This window comes from Sander vitreus, chromosome 24 (genome assembly GCF_031162955.1).
Source record: "Sander vitreus isolate 19-12246 chromosome 24, sanVit1, whole genome shotgun sequence".
In the NCBI taxonomy this organism is placed as follows: Eukaryota; Metazoa; Chordata; class Actinopteri; order Perciformes; family Percidae; genus Sander; species Sander vitreus.
In genome coordinates this window covers 2,613,088-2,636,971 of record NC_135878.1, presented here as the reverse complement: position 1 = coordinate 2,636,971, position 23,884 = coordinate 2,613,088, and the positions used below count along the sequence as shown (strand labels likewise).

General features: G+C 41.2%; 1 protein-coding gene across 5 annotated transcripts in view; it reads left to right on the top strand.

Annotated features, from left to right (window-relative positions):
- The window catches only part of LOC144512554 (FERM, ARHGEF and pleckstrin domain-containing protein 1-like), a 59,764-nt gene that overhangs the window by 31,884 nt on the left and 3,996 nt on the right, over positions 1-23,884 (top strand). Inside the window, exons 6-26 of one of the 5 annotated variants that reach the window (XM_078243319.1) lie at positions 1,384-1,481; positions 2,647-2,761; positions 4,453-4,600; positions 5,202-5,297; positions 5,410-5,573; positions 5,667-5,735; positions 5,849-5,924; positions 6,293-6,527; positions 12,688-12,890; positions 13,003-13,092; positions 17,051-17,184; positions 17,720-17,801; positions 17,957-18,018; positions 18,551-18,726; positions 18,825-18,955; positions 19,149-19,217; positions 19,307-19,396; positions 19,639-19,721; positions 20,011-20,123; positions 22,574-22,734; positions 23,573-23,680. In XM_078243319.1, coding sequence (XP_078099445.1) covers positions 1,384-1,481; positions 2,647-2,761; positions 4,453-4,600; positions 5,202-5,297; positions 5,410-5,573; positions 5,667-5,735; positions 5,849-5,924; positions 6,293-6,527; positions 12,688-12,890; positions 13,003-13,092; positions 17,051-17,184; positions 17,720-17,801; positions 17,957-18,018; positions 18,551-18,726; positions 18,825-18,955; positions 19,149-19,217; positions 19,307-19,396; positions 19,639-19,721; positions 20,011-20,123; positions 22,574-22,734; positions 23,573-23,680 — 2,503 coding nt within the window. Of the gene's footprint in view, positions 1-1,383; positions 1,482-2,646; positions 2,762-4,452; positions 4,601-5,201; positions 5,298-5,406; positions 5,574-5,666; positions 5,736-5,848; positions 5,925-6,292; positions 6,528-12,687; positions 12,891-13,002; positions 13,093-17,050; positions 17,185-17,719; positions 17,802-17,956; positions 18,019-18,550; positions 18,727-18,824; positions 18,956-19,148; positions 19,218-19,306; positions 19,397-19,638; positions 19,722-20,010; positions 20,124-22,573; positions 22,735-23,572; positions 23,681-23,884 lie in introns of all 5 variants that reach the window. The other 4 variants (XM_078243320.1, XM_078243318.1, XM_078243317.1 and 1 more) reach the window with 4 other exon arrangements.

Below are 23,884 nucleotides of genomic sequence, written 5' to 3'. Positions count from 1 at the left end.
TTATGTCGCGATAAAGGTCTTAAAAAGTCTTAAATTTGACTTGTTGAAACCTGCAGAAACCCTGACATTCTCAGACAATATTCATAGTTTCACACATGGTCAAGGTAATGGAGTCATATCTGTAGTGACTTTCAACAAAACTAATATAATATCTAAATAAGCCACTGAAGGGCGAACACGTAAAGTTGTTTCAGACACGTGTTCTGGGCTGTAAATAAACCAATGTCTAGTGCGCGGTGTAAATTGATTCGGTGATCCATTTATTCACACTTCTGTATACACACGCTCACTCTAAGGTTCCACTTACAAGTCAGAGAGGAGAGTAAAGATCTCGCATTAACCGGTTTATTAAACCACTCAAAATAGTGCCGAGAAAACTTGTAAATGTGTCACAGAAAACGGCGCTCTCACTCCCTGGTAAAATCCAGCCCAGGTAACAACAAAAGAGATGCATAAACAAAAAAAGTTATGCACGGTGCGTACAGGATTACAGCTGTCGGCACCACTGATGGAGGTGAAGACTAATATTGTTGAACAGAAAGAGATTTTAGATGCAGATTTTTGTATGTTGTTCCATTTCTTTCCCGTGTCGCTAATACATTAAGTAAACTAGCACTCTGGTATCTTTTAAGAGTTTGAATTGGCATGATGTATTTTTCACTCTAAATTGGTGCAGCGTTCTTAAATACTAAAATGACTCCAGGCTAAAATAAAAAGATATCCAAACTCGCCAATGCCTCATTAACTTTATTAGAGAGATAATCATGCGGTTATAAAAAGGTGGATTTGGATATCGCATAAAAAGCTGCTGTGGACCATTAATCACACACTTATACACACATGAATGCACTCTGAATGTGCACCTCTGCCAGTCCACCATTTGTCCTTCAACAGAAAGTAGAATGTGTTTGTTCTTTCATTGGCTTCATTGTTACCCTGAAATATACAAAAAATCATCCGAAGCAGAAAGAATTTATGGACTATGTGTATGTTTTGTCTTTGAGCTGATTGTTGGTTTTGAGGTTAGCTGTCTTAATGCACTACAGTCTTCTGTGTGTGTGTGTGTGTGTGTGTGTGTGTGTGTGTGTGTGTGTGTGTGTGTCAGTCATGTGGTCCAGATCATGTTATAAGTTTAACGATTAACTAAAAAGGGCATAAACTCAATTAGGGTTTGAGGTCAGTGGATTCAAATTATCAGCTGTGTGTGTATAAATGCCAACTGTTTGATGGTAATGGAATTGCTTTAAACAGTTGACTTTATAAAGCATGCATTAAGCTAATAACCTTATTTAACTCCTTGCTTTCTGTCTTTTCTCCCTCCCACCCTCTCTTCCATTTCTGTCTGTGTTGTGTCTGTTATTCTCGCTCCGTCTCTGTCTCTAGGTATCTGTTTGCCCTGCAGATTAAACACGACCTGGCATGCGGTCATCTCATCTGTAACGACACCAGCGCTGCTCTCATGGTCTCCCACATCATTCAGTGTAAGTGCATAACACACACATGTATGTGTAGTTTTTTTTAATCCATCACGGATGCTGCCTGTGAGGGGAAAAAAAAAATAAAAAATTCTTGTTATCATAACATTTTATAACTCATTGCTGTTCACAGTTCCCTCTCACTTGCCAGGTGACAAATATCACGCTGTAAATGCTAGCATTACTGCTAAATAAAGCCATAACAATGTCTGAATAACAAAAACCCATCACTTTAACAGCTTGAAGAAGCCAGCAATTTTTTAGGTTTTCCATGTCTGAAAATGAACTTTAGTCTCATTGTGAGACCCAATTTAATGAAAAAGCACATGAAAGACTGACTATAAATCACCAAACGCATAACATATATTCCCTTTGCACTTACTATGGCTTGTTTGTCTCTAGTTTGATTTTAAACCGGTTAAGTTGAATACTTGTAACACTAATGGGAAGAGGATCTCGTCGTCTTTTGTTAGGATTCAAGTTCGCTCCAGCAGGACAGATGCTTGCCAGCATGAGACTATGATCCCAGATCATATGTTGCCCTCGCGTCCCTCTTTCTTTATTCCATTGTCTTTCCAGTTACATAAAGCATCAGTGATCACCTATATTTAGATATTTGAATTAAAGGAACACTTTATTTCCATCGCCCAGCACCTGCTCGTCAAGCTATAAGTCTTCATCACAGCGTATGTGAAGGATGTAGAATTTATGGATTCAATTCAGTCTTGCAGACAGCGGCAGGGCTGCTATACACACACAGCATGCTGTAGAATATCACTTGGTTGCCGTGGTAACTGTCAGTGCTGTGGCCTGTATTTGCACCTGCGGGTGGTGGTACAGTACACTATGAGGGTTTGGTATTTAACAGATGGAGAGGCACGCATCAGCACACTTCATCTAATCTACAGCAGACTAGATTAGAGCGGGGTATTAATGAGAAATGAACTAGAATAGAGGCAGGTAAAATAAAACTGTATGTTTTCCTTGTTATGTTGTATATGGTTAGATTCATGCTATCTTTATCTTGGCCATTTCCTCTTTTCCTCAGCACTCTGCATCTTTATTTAATCCTCCCATCCCATTTCTCTCTTTTCTTTTTCACCCCAAATAAATATTGTATTCTCACCCTTTTGACACCTCTCCTCCCTCTCCTTTTTTCTCTCTCCATCAGCCGAGATAGGAGATTTTGATGAAACCCAGAGCTGGCAGCATCTCCTCCACAATAAGTACCTGCCCGACCAGGACGCCATCAGAGACAAGATCACTGACTGCCACCGCAAGCATGTGTGAGTTATCACACACATGCCCACACATGCATTAACTCTATTTTCAGTACAGGTTCACATGGACACACATTCGGTTTTTAGAAGATAAAAGGAGGGCGCTCTACATGGTGGTGACAACAGCAATGGTATTAGGTTAAAGTAGCAAATGGATCTCTGGACAAAACATTCAATTTATACTATAAGGTATGGAAAATCACTTATTTTATATGACCAACATTGCAAAAGCCAAAGTTGGCGATTTAACTATGACATAAAACTGGGAAAAGAAACAAATACTCTCTTTTGAGAAGCTGGAATTGGCAAATATTTGGCTTTTTTTGTAAAAAAAAATATTATTTTGACTCACCGCTAATGCATAGAATACGGTGCATTTCTAAATTAAAAAATCTTTCATCTCCTCCTTCATCTCATCTTTGAAAATGCACTGCTTTGAATATTCATTTTATATGAAAAACTTAAATTATCTCGTTACACAATTCCATTAGCAGCACTGTTTACCTGTAAATAGCTGGTCAAGATTAGCCATGCTTGAAAAACAATAATGAGCTGAACTTTAGTCTGACTGGGGATCAGTTTTTGTGTGGTGTTAAGCTTCAAGGTTTTAGGATCAATTGTTTTTCACACACACACACACACACACACACACACACACACACACACACACTTCCACGGCAAGTCTCACACACACAGAGATGTTTATCTCTTTATTCAAATGTGCGTTCACAAACACACCCATTACACAATTACACCCAACCCATAAGTCTCTCTCCTGCAGAGATGTTTATCTCTTTACCAACAACTGCTTATGCACACACACACACACACACACACACACACACACACACACACACACACACACACACACACACACACACACACACACACACACACACACACTTTTAATCTCTCCCCCGCAGAGGTGGCTATCTGCAAACATACCACATTGCACTCCCTCTGTGCCCCTGCGACCACACATTTACCCAGCACACCTCATTTACATTATAGCTGTGTTTTACCCACTGCTGTTTGCAAATACATCACAAATGTATTTCATTGTTTTTCTGGACATGCAAATTCCCCTAAAACCCGTCTTTAACCACATATGGGAGCTGAAAACCAAACCACAGACTTGTTGATTATTTGGCACGGTCACACTGTGAACCACATACTCTTCCTGTGGGCTCCTGCTCCCCCTCTCGTCTCTAATCCCTCAGCCCCCTTTAGCCGACGCAGGAAGGAAGTGGCTAATTCAGCAGCTCATACAGGAAACAGGAAGCTATTTTCAGATTTGTGAGGAAACAAACTTCTTTTGTGGCAGATTTTTTTTTCTGCCCACAGTGGGTATTGCCATCTGATCCTGTGGTGTATTTCATATGTTTGTTGATTTTACACTCGCAATAAATCTGCAGTAGAAACCTGGAATGGGTCATGTCTAACAGCTGGTACATACACTATAGACAATGACACTGGGGGAGGGGTAAATGGAGGAAAGTACTCTAAAAATCCATAATGTTGTTGCCATGATAACAGTCCCCGATGTCCACCTTTATCTGTGGAGACACTTTCACTTTAAGCTAACAGAACAGAAAAAGAAGAAAGTATGATTTTCTTTTTTGAGCTTGAGGAAGCTGCTGATTGATGATGTTGATTGATGGATAATTAATGGATTGATTGATCACTCTTCTCCACAGTGGGCAGACTCCTGCAGAGTCAGACTACCAGCTGCTGGAAATCGCTCGGCGCTTGGAGATGTACGGTGTTCGTCTGCACCCAGCCAAGGACCGAGAGGGTACTAAACTCAGTCTGGCTGTGGCGCACATTGGTGTGCTGGTTTTCCAGGTAAAACCATAATAACCTACCTAAAATCTGTAATTGTTTTGCTGAAATATGAGTTCCAGAGTCAAGAACAAGGCTGCATATTGAGATTTGAGCTGTAAATTCCTTAGATTTTGTTTTCTGGAAGAAGGACATGCATAATATTTTGTAGAGATGTTTTTGTGGTGTGCTAATTTCCCTTGACTTCTGTTGTTTGGGTGGAGTGTGACCATTGTTAACCTCTTCTTTGTTTTCACAAATCATTTTGAAGATATTCTTTTGGGTTGCCACCTCACTGATAAGCCTCCACTCACTCCACAACTGTGCAACCTCTTAATTAATTAGGGGAGAAGAATGTGAACGTGTGCTTGCGTTTTGGGATAAGATGTAGAGAAAACTAGGAAGTAAATCTATATGTTGTCTTGAATTTATAGGAAATAAATAATATACATTTGGGATATGGAGATTATATTATTGTATGCTTAGAAGTTGTCAGATTGAAAATTCCAGCAGAAGTCAAGCTGAGACAAAATACTTTGATGTTTATTCTCCATTGAGAATTCATCCAAGTAATGTCCAAGTCCTTCATGAATATTAATCTGCTTCTCATAATGTCTTTATTCAGGGCTACACAAAAATTAACGCCTTCAACTGGTCCAAGGTTCGCAAGCTCAGCTTCAAACGCAAACGGTTCCTAATCAAGCTGAGAGCAGACCCCGCTGTAAGTCCATATAACACCTCCCCTATCCTTTACTTATTTCTTCTATCCGTCCTGCATTTCTCCTTCCCTCCATCCATACTTACAGTATATCTGCCTCTGCGTCTTCCAGCAGAATGCCCACCATGACACGCTGGAGTTTGCCATGGCCAGCAGGGATTGCTGTAAAATCTTCTGGAAGATCTGTGTAGAGTATCACGCCTTCTTCAGGCTCTTCGAGGAGCCCAAGCCCAAACCCAAGCCCATCCTCTTCACCAGAGGATCCTCATTCCGGTTCAGGTAAGGAGAGGGCAGAAATCGAAATGATAGAAAACTACTGCATTTGCATTTGTGTTTAAATTGTTTCTTGCTTTTCTCTCTTTGTACCTGCAGCGGTCGAACCCAGAAGCAGATCATCGATTATGTGAAAGACTCAGAGCTGAAGAAAGTCCCATTTGAAAGGTGAATCTCTCTCATTTGTTTAGAATACTTCAACAACAGAAACCAATCAGATTTCTGTATTCCTGGTTAGTTGCACATGGTTTGACCTCATCTGTTCCCTCCCCTCTTTTCAGGAAGCACAGTAAGATCCTGTCCAATAGCGGCATGTCCCCTCAGTCGTCGTCCTTCAGATCGCAAGTGCCAAGAGAGGTAATGCACACACACACACACACACACCTACCTTTATTCACCCATAGTCTCGTTTTTGTTTGCTTTAGTTCATATATCTTTAATTTTCCTTCTAACTTTACTTGTATACATTTACAGACTCTGTGTCTGTTTTTATTACTTCTCCTTCCCTCTTAAATCTGGAGCTGCTCTGTGGCCAAAAGTACAAAGCTGTTTTTGTACCAAAGCAGCTCTTTCAGCAGTGTTCTTCCTCTTTTCCCTCTTTATTCAAAGTCTGGAATTCAGTTTAATGAGCCCAGTTTAATAGGAGTTTAAAAAGCTTCTCCTCAGCTGTCTCCTTTTGTCTTCCTCGACTCGTCGCTCTTCTTCCTCCCTTTACTCATTTGCAGAGTGCCATGTCTGTCCAGGTAGCCGACGAGCCTGACTCAACCAGACTGGGCCGTCGAGCTGAATGTAATGGTTCAGAGGAGCCACCGGCAGCCACATCAACCACCAACGGCTTCTACGATATACCAGCAGCGCCCGGCTCAGACCCGACTCAGTCCCGACAGAACCACCACGGCACGGGATCAGCACCAGAGCCGCAGTTCCTCAACCCAGGTCCATCCTGCAGGGCAAACAAAGGCAGCAGCTCTTCTATTCCTTACATAGACTGCAGCGACATAGACAGTGAATGTGATGTGACAAAGAACAACCGGGCTCCCAGGGGCCACAGCGGTGCAAATAACAGCAATGCGGATGAGCTTTGTGTGTATAATAATAAGCATGGGGGTAGCAGTCGCAATGGGGGGCAAGCTGGGAGTCTGTTCGGGGATGTAAATGGGTTCTACCACACCAATCACCAGGGGCTGATGCAACAGCATCAACAGCAGGGTATGATAGGGCTGCAGCAGCAAGGTATGCTGGGTAACAGAAGCGCTGTAGATCAGTCTCCGGTGTCTAACAAGTTTAACGTGAGTCACGCGCTAACAGATGATGAAGTTTTGCCCAATGGAGGTTCATTTCATGGCCGCCTTCCGCTCCACAGCACGCTGCTGGATGAAATCTTTCAGGGTCGAGACAAGCCAGGTGCAGTAGTAGGGCGACCGTTAGGAACCGGGACTCGTAGTCAGTGCTCCAGCCCGGTGATCAGCAGCTTCCACCACCGCACAAACTCTGTCAGTCACGCTGAGATGACAAACGGCCACGGTCAGCAACGCTCCGGCCCACGTTGGGATGACGGCGGGCATTATTTCAGTAAAATTCCAGGAGTATTCCCAGTGGAAACTCCCACTCTCCCGCCGCCATCCCACCCACCAAACCACTACGGCAGCTACTCCCCGATCACCTCAAACACGCCGACACATTTCGCCAAACCCTATCACAGCAACAACATGCGAAATCGCTCCGATACAGATCCATTCATTCTCAGTCAGCTGACATCCACCCCCGTCCACCAACATGACCCTCATCGCTCCGGGTTACGTGCCCAAGCCCCATGTTCTGCCCCGATGGAGCGAAGAATGATTCTCACAAACGGCAATCATACGGGGAACCCTGTGGTTCCAAGTCAGGCACGGTCCAACACAGTGCAGCGGTTGTTCGGTCGTCAGGGAAAGCCCGGTAACAACCCGACACGTAACAACAATCAAAACCAGCCGGTCCAAATGATTGACGGATCTACCAGCAGTGGCAGCGGCAGCGACTCCAGCGACACGGAGTCGGACACTGGTAGTAGCGCGTACAGCCATCCTTTAATGTACGGCAACCCCGCTGCTGTCAGTTCCATGAATTCGGTAAACTCGAACGGCGTGAACTCGTCCCCGCTGCCTCGTAGCAAGTTCTCCTTCAGGAGTCTCCAGCTGGAGGAGGGGAATGATGGTGAGGGGGAGGGAGAGGAAGGGTACTACCGCTTTAACGAGGAAGACATAGGAGGGCGGGTTTTTAGCTGTTGAAGGGTTAAGATATGCGAGTAGTTTGGTCTCACATTAGGCATTATAATGCACAGTAAATATAATCGTATATCTGTAAGGATTGTAACATCTAAATTTAGTGTTATACAGATAAACGACTGTGTAAAACCTAATCACACGGCTACATTAATAGATTAACACTAGGTTAAACAAACACACATTTTCTGCAAAGTTTCTAGTTTGTTAGACGCACATATTTATATGGAAATCAACATTTCTGACATATTTGTGTTTTTTTTTTTTAACTGTGAATAGAAACAACTGCCCTACTTTTACACAAATCGATAATACGTCCATTGTTTCTAAATTTTTTTCATTTTTATATAGAATTTTGGATGCAAACTGCTGACTTTAGTCTAACTTTACACAAAGTCAACATTTTGGCTGGCTATTTGTTAAAGGGAGAAGCATTCCTAAAAGCCTGGAGGCACTTCAGACAGTTTTCTGTAAAGCTAAAGAATCAGTCTACTCTGTGTAACCTTCCTTACAATGTGCCATAATTTAAAAACTGTATATTCAGTGTCATTGTACGTGAAGATGAAACATACAGATGATGTAGGGAAGTTAGGAAATCTAAAGGATAACATGTAGAATCCTACATTTTTTGGGGGAAGATTATTTCTGCAATTCTCGCTCGTTTATTATTATTACTATTTACGTACTTCTATTCTGTTAAGGAGGAATTAGAATTCTGCTGATTGTAGCTCACCTTTTGTAAACGCTTGTTGAGATATTAAGGTGTTGAAGCAAGAGATGAATAGGTTTTAAGGTGGCACCTGTTCTGAAAGCTGTTGAGTTGACCAGGATCTGCTGCCTCTCTTGGTCATTACCCCCCCTATAGAACTCTGGTCTGTTGTAATACTGTGTAGTGTCCTAATGTAGCATTTTCGGTAAATCACACTTTTATAATGTCACTGTTGTCAGGTGCAATAGGAGGGCTTTAAGATGATAGCTGGGGGTCTTTAATGGATTCCAATGGAGGTTTAAAGGGGGAAACAGTTTTATGTCAGATGTTATATACAGATTGTGGTTTTTTTGGATTGTGTTTAACCACAAGGATAACACGGATTGGCGAACTGAGAGATATTCCTCTTAATTGTACAGTATATCTGAATGTTGTTGGTTGACGATGGATTGTAGAGTAATACACTTGACTTGGTAGTAAAATGTGTTAAATGTGTAAGTTGTGGGAGGAATTCTGTAGCTAGCGGCCACTCTGCCTTTCTAATTCGGTTTTGGCCCGAGCTGATTTTCTACGGAGCACTTTTTCATGCTTTCACTCGATTTTGGTCTGTCTGTTGTGGGCAACTTGCACTGTAATTTGAATGTTTGTGGTAGCGACGTTTTGTAGTAATTCTCTTTTGTATTTACAATTAGCGGAGTACATTTGCATCAGTTTAAAAAGTTAGGGAGAGTATGAAGACCCTTGTTCTTTCTATCGTTCTTTTTTCTTTCTTTCTTACGCACACAATAAACAATAATCAAACCTGCCAACCATCGTCCTTAAGGCTGTGACCATCCACAGCTGTCTGCTTTGCTTGGCTCGGCCCCTGGCATGCACTACAACCACACACAGAAAGGGTAGCTCACTGTTATCTTCCACTTTCCGAATGCTCTTCTGTTACAATGCTGTTTATTGAAGGTGTGCTGGCACTCCATTCCAATCACTGTCATTTGCTGGCTGTCTGCTCACAGCAACACATGTTTTTGTGTTTTCTGTAGCTACTAATTCAATATGTATTGTTATTTAGCATACATTGGAACTAAAGATGTATGAATGATTGACTCACAGTGCATAAAAGCACCAATTTAAACTGTACATATTTAGAATTAATTTTAGGAAACTCTATTAGAAATCTGAGCTGGATTTCTAATTTCAGAGTTACCTTCTTAGCAACTTTTCCAATGTTATGCTATAACTCAAGGAGCCTAGGCACTCCCTAAAACAGTGATTTAAAGGGTTTAATCTACGAAGTGACTTAATGTGGACTTAATGTCATCAGCATCTCATCACGTGTAGTCACCTTCTAAAGCCAAACAACCTTTTCTTTCCTCAGAGCTTCTTCCTGAAACAAAATGTCCATGCTTCATGCTTTGTAAATGCACTGTTTTTAAGCAGCATGTTGGTGGGAACCGTTTTCCTTTTCTTGACTCTGAGTGCATGTTAACCAGGCGAGCAATGTCCCTGCTTTTTCTGTCATTGTGCTCTGTTTTTTGCTCACTTTGTCACTCGGTGTTTCTATCACAGGGCTCAAAAAATGGTTTCAAATGTTTGAGAAGCATTAGGTGCAGTAGAACTCAAACTTAACCACTCTGGGATATCACAGCTTTCATGCCTTTTTTTGTTACGACACCGTCATGATTAATTTACCACGCCCTGTCTTTTTCAAACATTCAGAAACCATTTGTGTTTTGACCCAGGTTTTCTCACTGTGCACAAGGACAAAACAGGGCCGACTCAATTCCAGTGCTTTCTTTAACGGAGAGGGAGAGGGCGAAGGTAGACAGACACAAGTAAAGTTAAGCTTAATGCAAACGTAAGTGGAAAAACAAAGATATCTTTGAAAGACATGTTGTAAAGTGTGAAAGTCTGAGTATTGTCAAAGGATGTACACACACACACACACACATGAACGCTGGGGTTGAGTCGTCTTCCTTTTCACTGTCACCAATTAGCCCTTGCAGCAAGTCAATTCCATTGAGGCTTTTTGTAATCTTAATGTACTGTACATAGAGTAACAATCTGATAGATTGTGATTTTGTACTCCTATTGTAATTTGTATGTTAATCAGAGCCAAATTTTGTAGATTTGCTTCAAAACGAAAAAGTAAAATGATTGTAGTTTTTTCTGCGGTATACACGCTGGGATGATGTGATCGTATTTGACTGATATCGGGCTGCTTAAAGCAAATAGTTCAACTTTTTGGAAAAATGCATTCATTTTATTTTTTTTAAAATAGCATATTTCCCAAAATGTCAAACTATTTTTCTTTTAATTTAGATAATTTAAATGGTGTAAGGTGGCGTTTTAGCATCACATCTGTGATTCTTTTTCTGTTTAAATAACACACTTTTTACTGACTGACTTCTTTCGAAGGGATAAACCGGCTTTCTGGCTATTCTAATTTTCGGATTTGAAGATTGGTGGCAGTTTTGCTTTAAAGCATACAATCACAATAAATACTGAACATGCAAAGGTGTAAAAACTGCTGTCAATCTAGCTTAAGAAGTGCCTAAAAGTCTTTTTATTCTTTACAAAAGAAAGGCATTTAAACAATACCTTGTCCTTAAACACGCACACTCTCTATATGGCCTAAAGATGCACTGACTCACTGGTTTTCTTTTATTCTTTGTCAGTCTTGTAACACTTTGTATTCCTGCACACCTGTCCTTTTTTTATTTTCATGACAAAACACCCACTGGATTTTATTTCTTGTGACTTCTTTGAGGTTTTATTTCTTTATACCTTTCATCTCTCTTTTTAACACTGTAACTGTGTGCACTAGTGTCAATAAAAAACGACCTTGTATGTTCAAAGAAAAGGGACTCCAGAATTTTCTGTAGATGAAATCGACGTCCAACCGCCCCACCCCCTCAAACACCCACCCACACACCCTCAACCCGCTTTAGTTGTGACCCCTACATGTCTTGTGTTGTGGTAGCTAGCCTGTAGAGTAGAGGTTGTTGCATGTGCACACGTGATTCGACCCGTGTCTGTCAGTGTTTCGTGTTGTCTAGCTCGTCTCTTCATGTGTTTTTTGTCGTGGTAGTTTGTTTTCTGTATGGTGGCAAGTTCTTTTATGGCACCCGTCACAGATCTGCACTGTGGTTGGTTGCCATGGTTTTACCATCCAGTTTGGTGTATAACAGTGGACTCTTTGGAAACTTTGCACCTGGGCAAGTATACAGTCAACTTAGTACCATGTAGTAAACCTTTGTAGTGACTAGCTGTAGTGAAAACTTTTTATTCTTCTGTCCGGATGATGAGATTTCCCCAAAAAGTTGCCAGAAATAGATTTCAGCTACAATCATACCAGACTCCTTTTTAGGCGTCATCCCAACTAGCAAGACTATCACACATCTATAGAAGATCATATCTATAGAGCATTGTAAGGGAAATGGAAAAGTTAATAAACTATTGATAGATTGTTAAAATGTAGCAGTGATATGTTTTCTACCAGGGCTAAAACGATGTTTAATTAATTAAACATTTAGTCGAAAGAAAGTTTATCTTAACTTGACAGCTTTTTTTTTTTATAATGCGTGACCGCATTATTTGTCTTTTTACCCTTATAATGCACAGATATGTCTTGCAAATAAACTGACTTGTATAATCTGTAGCTCCTTACTAACATCTACTTAACAGTTAATTATTTTTTTCCTTCTTTTGATCTACTATTTCTTTAACCACATTTTAGATGATAATAATCCAAATAGAGTAGATGTAGCCTCCTTCTGAGTTGAGTGATCATAGCATTTCTGTCATGTTGCGCCCTGACTGAACATGACAGCTGGGTCCTGACCCATAGTGTAAGACTGATTGTGTACCATTGTCTTAACTTTGAAATTCATCGCCACACATGTTGGTTACATTTAGAGGAATCATTTGGGGAATATTTTAAGCTTCTAAATGCAGGGTGAATGTAGATGCCTTTTTCTCCACTGAGAAGTGCCTGAGTAAAGAATGAACATGTCACTATAAGAATTAAATGATAAGGAATGAATCATGGATTTATTTTTAACTCCCTTATCCTCTCCTACCATCTTCTCCCTTATCTCACTCTTTGTTCTCCCTCTGCTTTCCATTTTCCTATTTTCCTCTCCTCCCCCAGAAAGTCCCGGTTCAGAGGACTCTCCGGAGGGAAGTCCCCATGTGGTCGTTAACGGTAATGGCTCGGTAAATGGACGGGGGACGGGCAGCATCAGTGTTCTGGGTCAGAGTCCTGAGGGACGGCTGCTATCACCTCTCACCAGCCCACTGCTCACTGATGCTGGATGTGTCCGCCACGATGAAGAAGACGAGGCGAGGAGGAAGGTAGACATAAAGACAAGGGAGAGTGTAGATGGAAATTTTGATTTTGTGTAAAATATCTAAAGAATCTAAAAAGGGATTCATGAATTGATCTCATCTTTCTGTTTGTGTCCAGAAGTTTCCCACAGACAAGGCCTACTTCATAGCCAAGGAACTGTTGACCACAGAGCGGACCTACCTCAAAGACCTGCAGGTCATCACAGAGGTAAGTTCTATAGTTTCCATATTTTGTTTAGGTGATGTACTTGAGTCTGTTGTCATGTTGATGCTAAATGCAAGGCCAATCTCAGCTGGCTGAGAGACCGAAGTCTTTTAAAAGCCATTTGTGATCAGACTAGCAGCTAGTCTGGCCAAGTGTAAACCCATTCCCTAAATCCTACAGCCCCAGAGAGAGAGAGTAAACCCAGCTTGTTCTGTTTAGAGCCTTGTTACTGGAATAATGAGCCAACCCTGGTTGTTTCAGCTTTCGGAGTCTGACATTTTGAGACATTTTGAGCTGAAGTTGGTCTTTTAAAAGCTTATGTGTTGGGACAGTGAGTCATTGTTGGTTTGCGCTGGAATCAGGATGTGAATTTGATGTTTTTACAGCCTACATGTTGGTAAAGTAAAACCAAAATCTCAAGCTGATGGTCCTTTCTGTCATAGACATTCATATTACATTGGGGTACTAGAGCTTTTTCAGCTCTCTGTTCCAGTATTTTTAATCCCCATCCCGAAAATGGGCTTTGCTGTGCATTTAGTTTGGCCCAAGACTGAAGACTGAGGTTGAACATCTGAGGCTTTATGAGCATTTGTCTTGTGCAGGACAGATGACATCTTCCTAGTGAGCATATTTAAGTTACTTGTGTTTTCTAAATGACACTCTCTCTTTGGTTTGTCACAAGAAATCAATGCATGTGTTAGAATTTACCTCCTTTTTAAGCCGCCAAGCATTTTATCTTGTTTCTTTAAGCTGACACAGACTATTAGCTCCGGGCCCTTCAGTTTACAAGTAAAACCACTAAAATCAACACAGGGGAAAAAACACTCTCTGCATGCATAAATACAACATCTGCATCTTAAATCCTAGGCTGAAAGTGCAGCTTACTGTTGGTCAGACTGTGTCTTTGCCTTTTATGTGATTCAACTTTACTGTCTGTCTGTAACAAATGAGTGGAAAATCTGCAGCGGGAATGGAGTAGAAATACTAGTTAGGAAAAGAGAGGTTCAAGCCCCTACAGCAGCAAGCACCTGCCTGCATCACCTTTAATATTTTGAAGCGGACTTCTGACCTCGCTGTGCTGTGGAGTGAAAAAATATCATATTTCCACTCTCTTGTGTGTCTTTTTCTCCCTCTCAGCTGTTTTTCTTCCCAACAGTAGTTTCCACCCCTCTTTCATGTGGGAGGAAGGCGTGCGCTGGCGCTTTTTTTAAAACCTCTTAAAAATGTTCTTTGGTCTGGCACCGCTCAGACCTGAGATCCCACACCCTTCCCTTCCCTCCCTCCCTCCCTCCCACCGAGTCCTTCTGCAAAACAGCTGGCCGGCCTCCTGTCTGCACGAGCTGTCATAGTTGTGTGTGATTTACTCTGAAGGGGAATATAACACCTTTGTGCCAGGGGTTGTAGTGCACTCGCCCGGGGAGCCAGGAGGGTCACTGTGTGTGTGTGTGTGTGTGTGTGTGTGTGTGTGTGTGTGTGTGTGTGTGTGTGTGAGCTAGCTGATGGTTATCCTCGATGCAAACAAATGTCATCGTGCTTTCAAGTCAAATCACTCGTTCTGACCCGCCGACCTCCTATCCAGGGGTCTGTTGGGATCATACCTGTATTGTGTGTTTCCGTGTGTGTGGTGCCTCACATATGTCACTTGTAATCACCGTCAGTGTCTGCTGTATATAGTGTGTTAAGTTGTTTTAAAGCATCATTTTCATTATGGATTATTCTGACAATTGTTTTCTCATGAAATTGATTAATCATTTGGTTTTAATATCAGAAAATAGGGAAAAACCCGCCTTTTATAATTTCTTAAAGTCCTGAGAGCCGTCTTCAAATTGCTTTTTTTTGTCCCACCAACAGTCCAAAACCCCCAAAAATAAAATGTATTATTAGATAAGACAAAGAGAAGCAGCAAATCATCACAAATGAGAGGCTGGACCTGAGAATTATTGGCAGTTTTGCTAAAAGGAAATTATTTAAACAATTAATTGATTACCAAAATAGTTGCATATTAATTTTAATGCCGATCAACTAATTGCTTTGGCTTTAACCTTAAATTTGTTCGATGCTTCACTGTAGAGCCACTTAGTATTACTTCCCTTAAAGGTCTGGAGTCTCCTCCTTATGATGTCATAAGAGGAAAGGTTACCTCCCCTTTCTCTGCTTTGCCCGCCCAGAGAATTTGGCCCACCCATGAGAGAGAGAGACATCATAGCTTGCAAACAAGCAAAGGATGGCAGTTGGTCAAGGCCAGTATTAGGGGGACCACTAAGGCTTATATAAAAGAGACTTCAGATACAGTATTAGGGGACCACTAAGGCCTATATAAAAAGAGACTTCAGATACAGTATTAGGGGACCACTAAGGTCTATATAAAAGAGACTTCAGATACAGTATGAGGGGACCACTAAGGTCTATATAAAAGAGACTTCAGATACAGTATTAGGGGACCACTAAGGTCTATATAAAAGAGACTTCAGATACAGTATTAGGGGACCACTAAGGTCTATATAAAAGAGACTTCAGATACAGTATTAGGGGATCACTAAGGTCTATATAAAAGAGACTTCAGATACAGTATTAGGGGACCACTAAGGCCTATATAAAAGAGACTTCAGATACAGTATTAGGGGGACCACTAAGGTCTATATAAAAAGAGACTTCAGATACAGTATTAGGGGGACCACTAAGGCCTATATAAAAGAGACTTCAGATACAGTATTAGGGGGACCACTAAGGTCTATATAAAAGAGACTTCAGATACAGTATTAGGGGACCACTAAGGTCTATATCAAAGAGACTTCAGATACAGTATTAGGGGACCACTAAGGTCTATATAAAAGAGACTTCAGATACAGTATTAGGGGGACCACTAAGGTCTATATAAAAGAGACTTCAGATACAGTATTAGGGGACCACTAAGGTCTATATAAAAGAGACTTCAGATACAGTATTAGGGGACCACTAAGGTCTATATCAAAAGAGACTTCAGATACAGTATTAGGGGACCACTAAGGTCTATATAAAAGAGACTTCAGATACAGTATGAGGGGACCACTAAGGTCTATATAAAAGAGACTTCAGATACAGTATTAGGGGGACCACTAAGGTCTATATAAAAGAGACTTCAGATACAGTATTAGGGGGACCACTAAGGTCTATATAAAAGAGACTTCAGATACAGTATTAGGGGACCACTAAGGTCTATATAAAAGAGACTTCAGATACAGTATTAGGGGACCACTAAGGTCTATATAAAAGAGACTTCAGATACAGTATTAGGGGACCACTAAGGTCTATATAAAAGAGACTTCAGATACAGTATTAGGGGACCACTAAGGTCTATATAAAAGAGACTTCAGATACAGTATTAGGGGACCACTAAGGTCTATATAAAAGAGACTTCAGATACAGTATTAGGGGACCACTAAGGTCTATATAAAAGAGACTTCAGATACAGTATTAGGGGGACCACTAAGGTCTATATAAAAGAGACTTCAGATACAGTATTAGGGGGACCACTAAGGTCTATATAAAAGAGACTTCAGATACAGTATTAGGGGGGACCACTAAGGCCTATATAAAAGAGACTTCAGATACAGTATTAGGGGACCACTAAGGCCTATATAAAAGAGACTTCAGATACAGTATTAGGGGACCACTAAGGCCTATATAAAAGACTCCAGATACAGTATTAGGGGACCACTAAGGCCTATATAAAAGCATCCAAAAAGCAGCATGTCATAGGACCTTTAATGTGGTTCTTAGATGTTGCTATAAACATGAACATTTGCTTTGAATTGGAGAATATGAATGGCAGATAGGACTTTTTTATCTTTATTTTGCAAGTAATGCATGTTTTCTTTTTTCTTTTTCTTTTTTCCAAATGCCAACATTTGTAATCAATGTTGTAAATGTGACTGTATATGTGTGTGTGTGTGTGTGTGCGTGTGTGTGTGTGTGTTTGTAGTCCTTCCAGAGCGTTGCAGGGAAAGATGAGGCCTTCCCAGACTCTGTTAAGAATCTTATCTCTGCCAGCTACGATCCGGTCTACAAGTTCCACCAGGGATTCCTCAAAGAGGTGGAGCAGCGGCTGGCACAGTGGTCAGTATCTGTCTGTTCCCCATTCAGAAAACTGAAGTTTGGTACAGAAAATGATTACTGACTTGAGCATTTGGCTCACAATGCATCTACAAAGCAAAGTATCTACATTTAAATGCACCTACATACTATACATACATACATACATACATACATATAAAAGCATTTAAAAACCTACAACTCAGCTTTGGGGTTAAATCAAGGATGTAAAAAACTTCAATAAAGAAGGACATACAAGGTTATATAATGTGACTTTGCATGGGAACTAAATGGGCACATGCAAAGTCCGTATGGGAATCTTGTCTGTGTTATTTCTGTAATGACATACAGGAGGAGAGACACACTCAAACATACACGCAAACCTTTTTTTTTTTTGGAAAGGGCCCAAGGACTTGCTGGTAAGATGAATGGGATTGTGGGAATGGAGTGAAGATCTTCCAGTCATGTGTAGTATAAACATAGCTGTAGCCTGACATCTAGGTGTGAATCAATGCTACTGCATGTGAAAGAAGATCCTAATTTATTTTCTCTTCTTTAGGGAGGGTCGATCTAATGCCCACATTAAAGGAGACTATCAACGAATTGGTGACGTTCTCCTGAAGAACATTCAGGGTCTGAGGGTAACTACACATCACTCTTATTTTCTTTTGCACCACAAGCCCTCATCTATAAGATTTGGATTAGGAAATATAGATGCCTTCTTTGTGAATTTTATGTTTCTCTCTCTTTTTTTTCTTCCATTTTCTAATTTTTGTTTGTGTCTTTGCATCTGCAGCAGCTGACAGTTCATCTTCAGAAACATTCAGAGTGCCTGGTCGAACTGGAACGGGCCTGCAGGTGTGTGAATGGAGGCTACTAGAAGCTAGCTTTCCTAAGGGATAATATTATTATTATTATTATTATTATAATTATAAATGACAATACCATAAGCCCAGCACAAAGCTTCTTAGGAGCCCTCCAGAAAGATCAAGTACCTTCCCCATTTCCTAGTGTAGACATCCAGTCTGGCAAACCGTTCTTTCACAAACGCCGCCACCCTAGCAATCTCACAAGCCCACTCTCGGATTAACGGCATCATTCCTCCGTCCTCTTAAAAGAATGTGTCTGGCTACCATTAAACAAGTTTGGACCCAACCTTTTATGTGCTCAACTATTTCTCTAAGGATTGACCCATCTCCTAGAACAAATAGTCTTGGGCTGCATGGAACTAGGGTCCCTACAATCCGACATAGGTTATCATGTATCCCCGTCCAAAATTCCTGGACCTTATCACAGGACATCAAGTACTATCTTCATTTTCAATACCAAACCTTGTAGGAGCATTTTGAACACACACATTTTCCATTCTTCCTTCCTCTCTGTTCCTCAGGTCCAGTCGGAAGGCGGAGGCAGCGTGTCGGGACTTTGAGCAGCAGAGGGTTTGCTACCTTCCCCTCAACATCTTCCTCCTCAGGCCTCTCCACCGCCTGCTGCACTACAAACTCATCCTGGAGAGGCTCTGCAAGCACTACCCGCCCACCCACGACGACTTCAGGGACTGTAGAGGTACACATGTCTCTTTTGTGTATGTATTTTTGTACCTGTGAAACAAAATGTGTCTTGTATTTGTTTTTTTATAACGGTCTTCCTTAACCCATCTTTAGCGGCCCTGGCGGACATCTCAGAGATGGTGCTACAGCTCCAAGGCGCCATGATGAAGATGGAGAACTTCCAGAAGCTTCTAGAGCTGAAGAAAGATCTGACCGGCATCGACAACCTCGCCATCCCCGGGAGGGTTAGACTCTTTACATTTCTATATTGGACACTTTGGTGTTATTAGTCAAAGTAACTACCTTTTTAAATAGTTAGTTTTCATGTTTGAGGCGTAAATTGTTCAGTGACAAGACCTGCGAGATTCTGCAAATGTATTTTGGCTTTCTTTCTGATACCTGAATATTTATTATAGCATGTCTGTTTTGAACTTGCAGGAATTTATCAGGCTTGGTTGCCTCAGCAAGCTCTCAGGGAAGGGCCTTCAGCAGAGGATGTTCTTCCTGGTAGGACATTTCAGCTACTTTTCAAAGTGAATCAAATATCAGCAAAAACAAAAACCTAACCTCCACTTCTTCCCTTCCTTCCTCCCCAGTTCAGTGATTCCTTGGTGTACACCAGTCGAGGAATGACCCCATCCAACCAGTTTAAAGTTCATGGCCAGCTGCCCCTGTATGGCATGACGGTACGAGCGACCATATTCCCTTAACAACATGCTTTTCTTTTTCGGTTTGAGTAACTTCAAGCACTGTGCTGCAGGAATAACTAGTACAGAATTGAAACCTGTATTGTTGTCAAATTATGTTTTATTTGGATGCTGGGGCTTATTTTTACAGCATATGATGTTGTTGTTATAATTATTTTTTGTTGACATGCATTGACCAAATTTAGGATTACCGAGTGTGTGTTTTCTTTTTTTTTTTCCAGATCAGAGAAAGTGAGGAGGAGTGGGGAGTCCCTCATTCGTTCACCTTGTTTGGACAGCGCCAGTCTGTGGTTGTAGCAGCCAGGTATACATGTACATAAATAAATATTTATATATATATATCTTTTCTTAAAATGATCACGATGATACAAAAGCCATAATATTAAAAATCTATCTCCTGTGAATGAAAGAAATGAAAATAGAACAAAGAAGTTAATATTTCCACAGCATGCAGATGCAAAAAGAAACATTTCTCTCTCTCTCTCTCTCTCTCTCTCTCTCTCTCTCTCTCTCTCTCTCTCTCTCTCTCTCTCTCTCTCTCTCTCTCTCTTTCTCTCTCTCGCGCTCTCTGTGTCTTCTCTGTCTGCGTCCAGCTGTGAGTCCGAGATGGAGCGGTGGGTGGAGGACATCAGGATGGCCATCGACCTGGCAGAGCAGACAAGCAGCCCAAACACTGACCTGCTGTCCACCAGCCTCTCTGACAACAGTAAGTCTTCCAATGTCAGCCAATGTATGTGGGTGTAAGAGACTCACTGTGGACTTTTATTATTACTTCTATTTCAGTTTGTGTATTTCAAAGACCTTGAACAGTTGTACATTAGCAGCACAAATGTACATTATCAAGAAAACAAGATTGTTTTATGTGCCCACTTTATTAGGTAAACCTGTATTATTATAGGCATATAAAATGAGACGTTGTGGCTGAGCTGTTGTATTAAATTGCAGTAGTGCAGGTGTACCTAATAAAGTTGTTTACATGCCAACGTCATTTGTGAATTCCGTCTATATCTATTTGAATGTAAGATGTTTTTTATTTTGACTTCAGTCCTTTTTATTTTTTTAGATTCTTACTTCTTTTTATGTGTCGGACCTTCGAGTTCTGGATTTGTGACACCTGTCCTAGTTAGTACAAATGCCGGTCAGGTAACTGTTGTTTTACCGAAACATCATCTTAATAAGTTGAAATAACTGCATCAGAGTTGGTCTGTCTGTGAGCCCGCATCTCAGTAGAATGATGATGATGATCACTCAGGTTTTCATTGATTCCGAGGATTTGAACCATCATTCCCAAATAACTTCATTCTGCCCAAACATCACTTCATCATCAAAATATTGCAGGACGGTCTGTGGGAATCAGAAAGTTATAAAGTCATAAAAAGCCCCACGGGAGAGTTGGTTCTGGGTACGTTTCCACATGGGATTTGTAAGCCGCGATGGCTTTTCTTTCCAAAAATCTCCCAGCTGAAGTTGATGTGACGCAGGGACTTTAGCTGGGACCTGAGGATATATTTCAATCCTTCCCTCCCTTTCTTTCCCTCTAACATGACAGACGGCTGCTGTCAGCACCTCATGAATAATTCCAGGTGAATTGTTCCAGTTGGTCTTTCATCATATTTTTTTAATGTCACCTGATATATGTAGGTCCAGGCACCAGCTGTCGCCCCTTTTTCTCTTCTTTTTTTTCCCTCATTTTTTATCATAAACGCCTGTCACCATGTTCAATGAGGCTTCCACCTGGTGACCTTTGGTTTGACGTCTTCATTGTCCCTCGGTTAAATCACCCGCTATGTACGTTTTACCTCAAACTGTTGAAGAGTATTGGCTTACAAGTAACAACAAAAGTTTTTTTTTTCTCCTTTATTTTTTCCAGACTAAATTGAAATTGCTTTGATCACTGTTTTGGCTCGGCACTTTGTTCTGTATCAAAGACCTGCAGCCATGTTAAAACCATAAATGTGGTTCTACTGTTGTTTCATATTATTGAATCCACCTGAATATTAACTTTTAATTAATCTGTCATGATTTGATTCATGTCTGCTTTTATAAATGTTTCTGTGTTTGCTGCCAGCAAGAATGAGAATGTTTGTAGTGTTAGCTGTACTTACTAATAGGCAGAGTGAATCTATTAAAGCCAGATTGTTGTTACAAATTCAACTCTTGTAAAAGGGGTCAGCAGCATGGATGGATTACTGAATGGAAGAAAAACACAAAATGATCAGAGACGCTGAACCACAAACATACAGAAAGTGACTACAAATGACACAAAATGACTACAAAGAGTAACAAAATGACTACAGAGATGCAAAACGACCACAAAAAGACACTCAACGACTGACACAAAAGGATAAAAGACATGCACATAACGACTACAAATGACCCCAAATTACTACAAAGAGACACAAAGTTACTACAAAGAGACACAAAGTTACTACAAAGACGCAAAATGACAAGAAAATAGACGCAAAACACCTACAAAGTGACACAAAATGAGTAAAAGTAGACTCTTTGACGCTGTTTGTGTTTGGGTGTCATGTTTCTATGTAGACAGAGTGCAGGCTTCGTACATGTCTGTGCCCAGGGGCCTATTGGCTCATAATCTGCCCTTGATCAGCAGCAAAGCAGGAGGCTCACACCAAACGTAGTATTTCTGGATCCAGTCAAGTTGTCTAGTGGCAGTTTCCACCTCTGGCTGGAACCAGTTGAAATACCAAACATTAGCCAGTTATGCGTAACAAAACAATATTCAGGATGCTGCAGAGCTTGTTTGTCAGGGTTTTAAGTAGTCAGCACTTTGGCATTAAGTTCTGTCGCAACATTTGTGAAGATGAAATGAGTTTAATACCAAAGCATGAATTGTATTAGTCAGTATTTTAAAAAACACAGATGATATTATATTTTAATCTTGTTAATAGGAACCCATAAAGTGTCTAATCTTCATGTCTTTAAAAGCCATCTAAAGACCCATCTCTTGGTTATTTTTCAACATGTGTTGTTTATAAATGTGCTCTGTAGATAAATGTACCTGACTTGTTATAAGTGTACACAGAGTTTATGAAGTGATGGATAGTTCATGTGTCTATTCTATGAATTCTACCCAGCGAGAGCACCGTTTCTTTCCGCTAACCAGCACATTTAAACTTCCCCGTCATTCCCCAGAGCTGTCGGAGGACGGTGGAGCCGAGCTGGAGTCGGAGGATGAGCTCTGCGGCTCGCGCTCATCTCTGGAGCGCCAGGGTCACCGTGGTAACACCACCGTGCACGTCTGCTGGCATCGCAACACCAGCGTGTCCATGGTGGACTTTAGTGTTGCCGTGGAGGTACCGGACTGTGTCTCTTTTAATCCTCTTTCTCTCTCCACACATGACACACACCTGTTCCTACTCTCAAGCCTCGGAGTCCAGTCTTGTGTGTTTATCTGTGTGTGTGTGTTGTCTGTCTCAGTCCTCTTCTCCACAGGCAAAGGACCATTGCTTCAATGTCCTTTGTCTTACTTTTCTTCTCATGTCTGTGTTTTTGTCCCCTCTTCTCTCTTCTACACCTCCATCTTCATCTCTTCCACCTTGTGTCTCCTCCTATGTCCTACGTCCTTCCATTTTTGTCCGTTTGTCCATTTCCACCTCTGTCTGTCCATGCTGACACTACTAGAGGCCAGTAGTAGTCCGGCCAGTGAGTTGACGAGGCCCCATGGCAGCCTTCAGGGGCCCGTGCCTTTCTCTGTGGTTTGCTGGTACAGAGCACACAGCCTGTCGTTTAGTGACACCCGCTGGAGTAGAGAGGTACTGCAAAAGCCACAGCTGCTGAGAATGTCTTGATTCTCCCGTAATGTCACTACAACTACGCGATAAACCTTCTGATAAATGGAGAGAACTACATTTCACTGGACACACTAGTTACAAGACTACTGAATATTTAATATTCCTGAAGTATCTGTCACTGTGCCAACCTCCTCCCAAACAAGTTTTAATTGTAATATTTGATGTCCTGGCTTTGCATGAAGGAGTGTAATTAGAGCTAGAACCTAACAGATTTCTCTTTCCTGTCTTTTTTTCCCACCATTTCAAACACTATAATGGAATCAGTGTCTTTGCTTTACTTCAGTGAGCCTCCTGTGTCTTTTGTTGACTTAGTTTCCATTCTCTTCTCTTGTGTTTTCAGAACCAGCTGTCAGGTAACCTGCTGAGGAAGTTTAAGAACAGTAACGGCTGGCAGAAACTCTGGGTGGTCTTCACCAACTTCAGCCTCTTCTTCTACAAGTCACACCAGGTTAGATATATCAATACATACAGTAAGAATACAATGACACAGCAATTAAGTGGTGTTGGAATTGGTCTGATAAGGGAATGTAGGAACATGTTTTTACTATTAAATGCACTTTCTCTAACAAATAAATCCTGCCTCATCATACTGGACTGATACTGGACCATGACTGGATAAGTGTTTGGACTTGATGTGCCTTACTGAAACCTG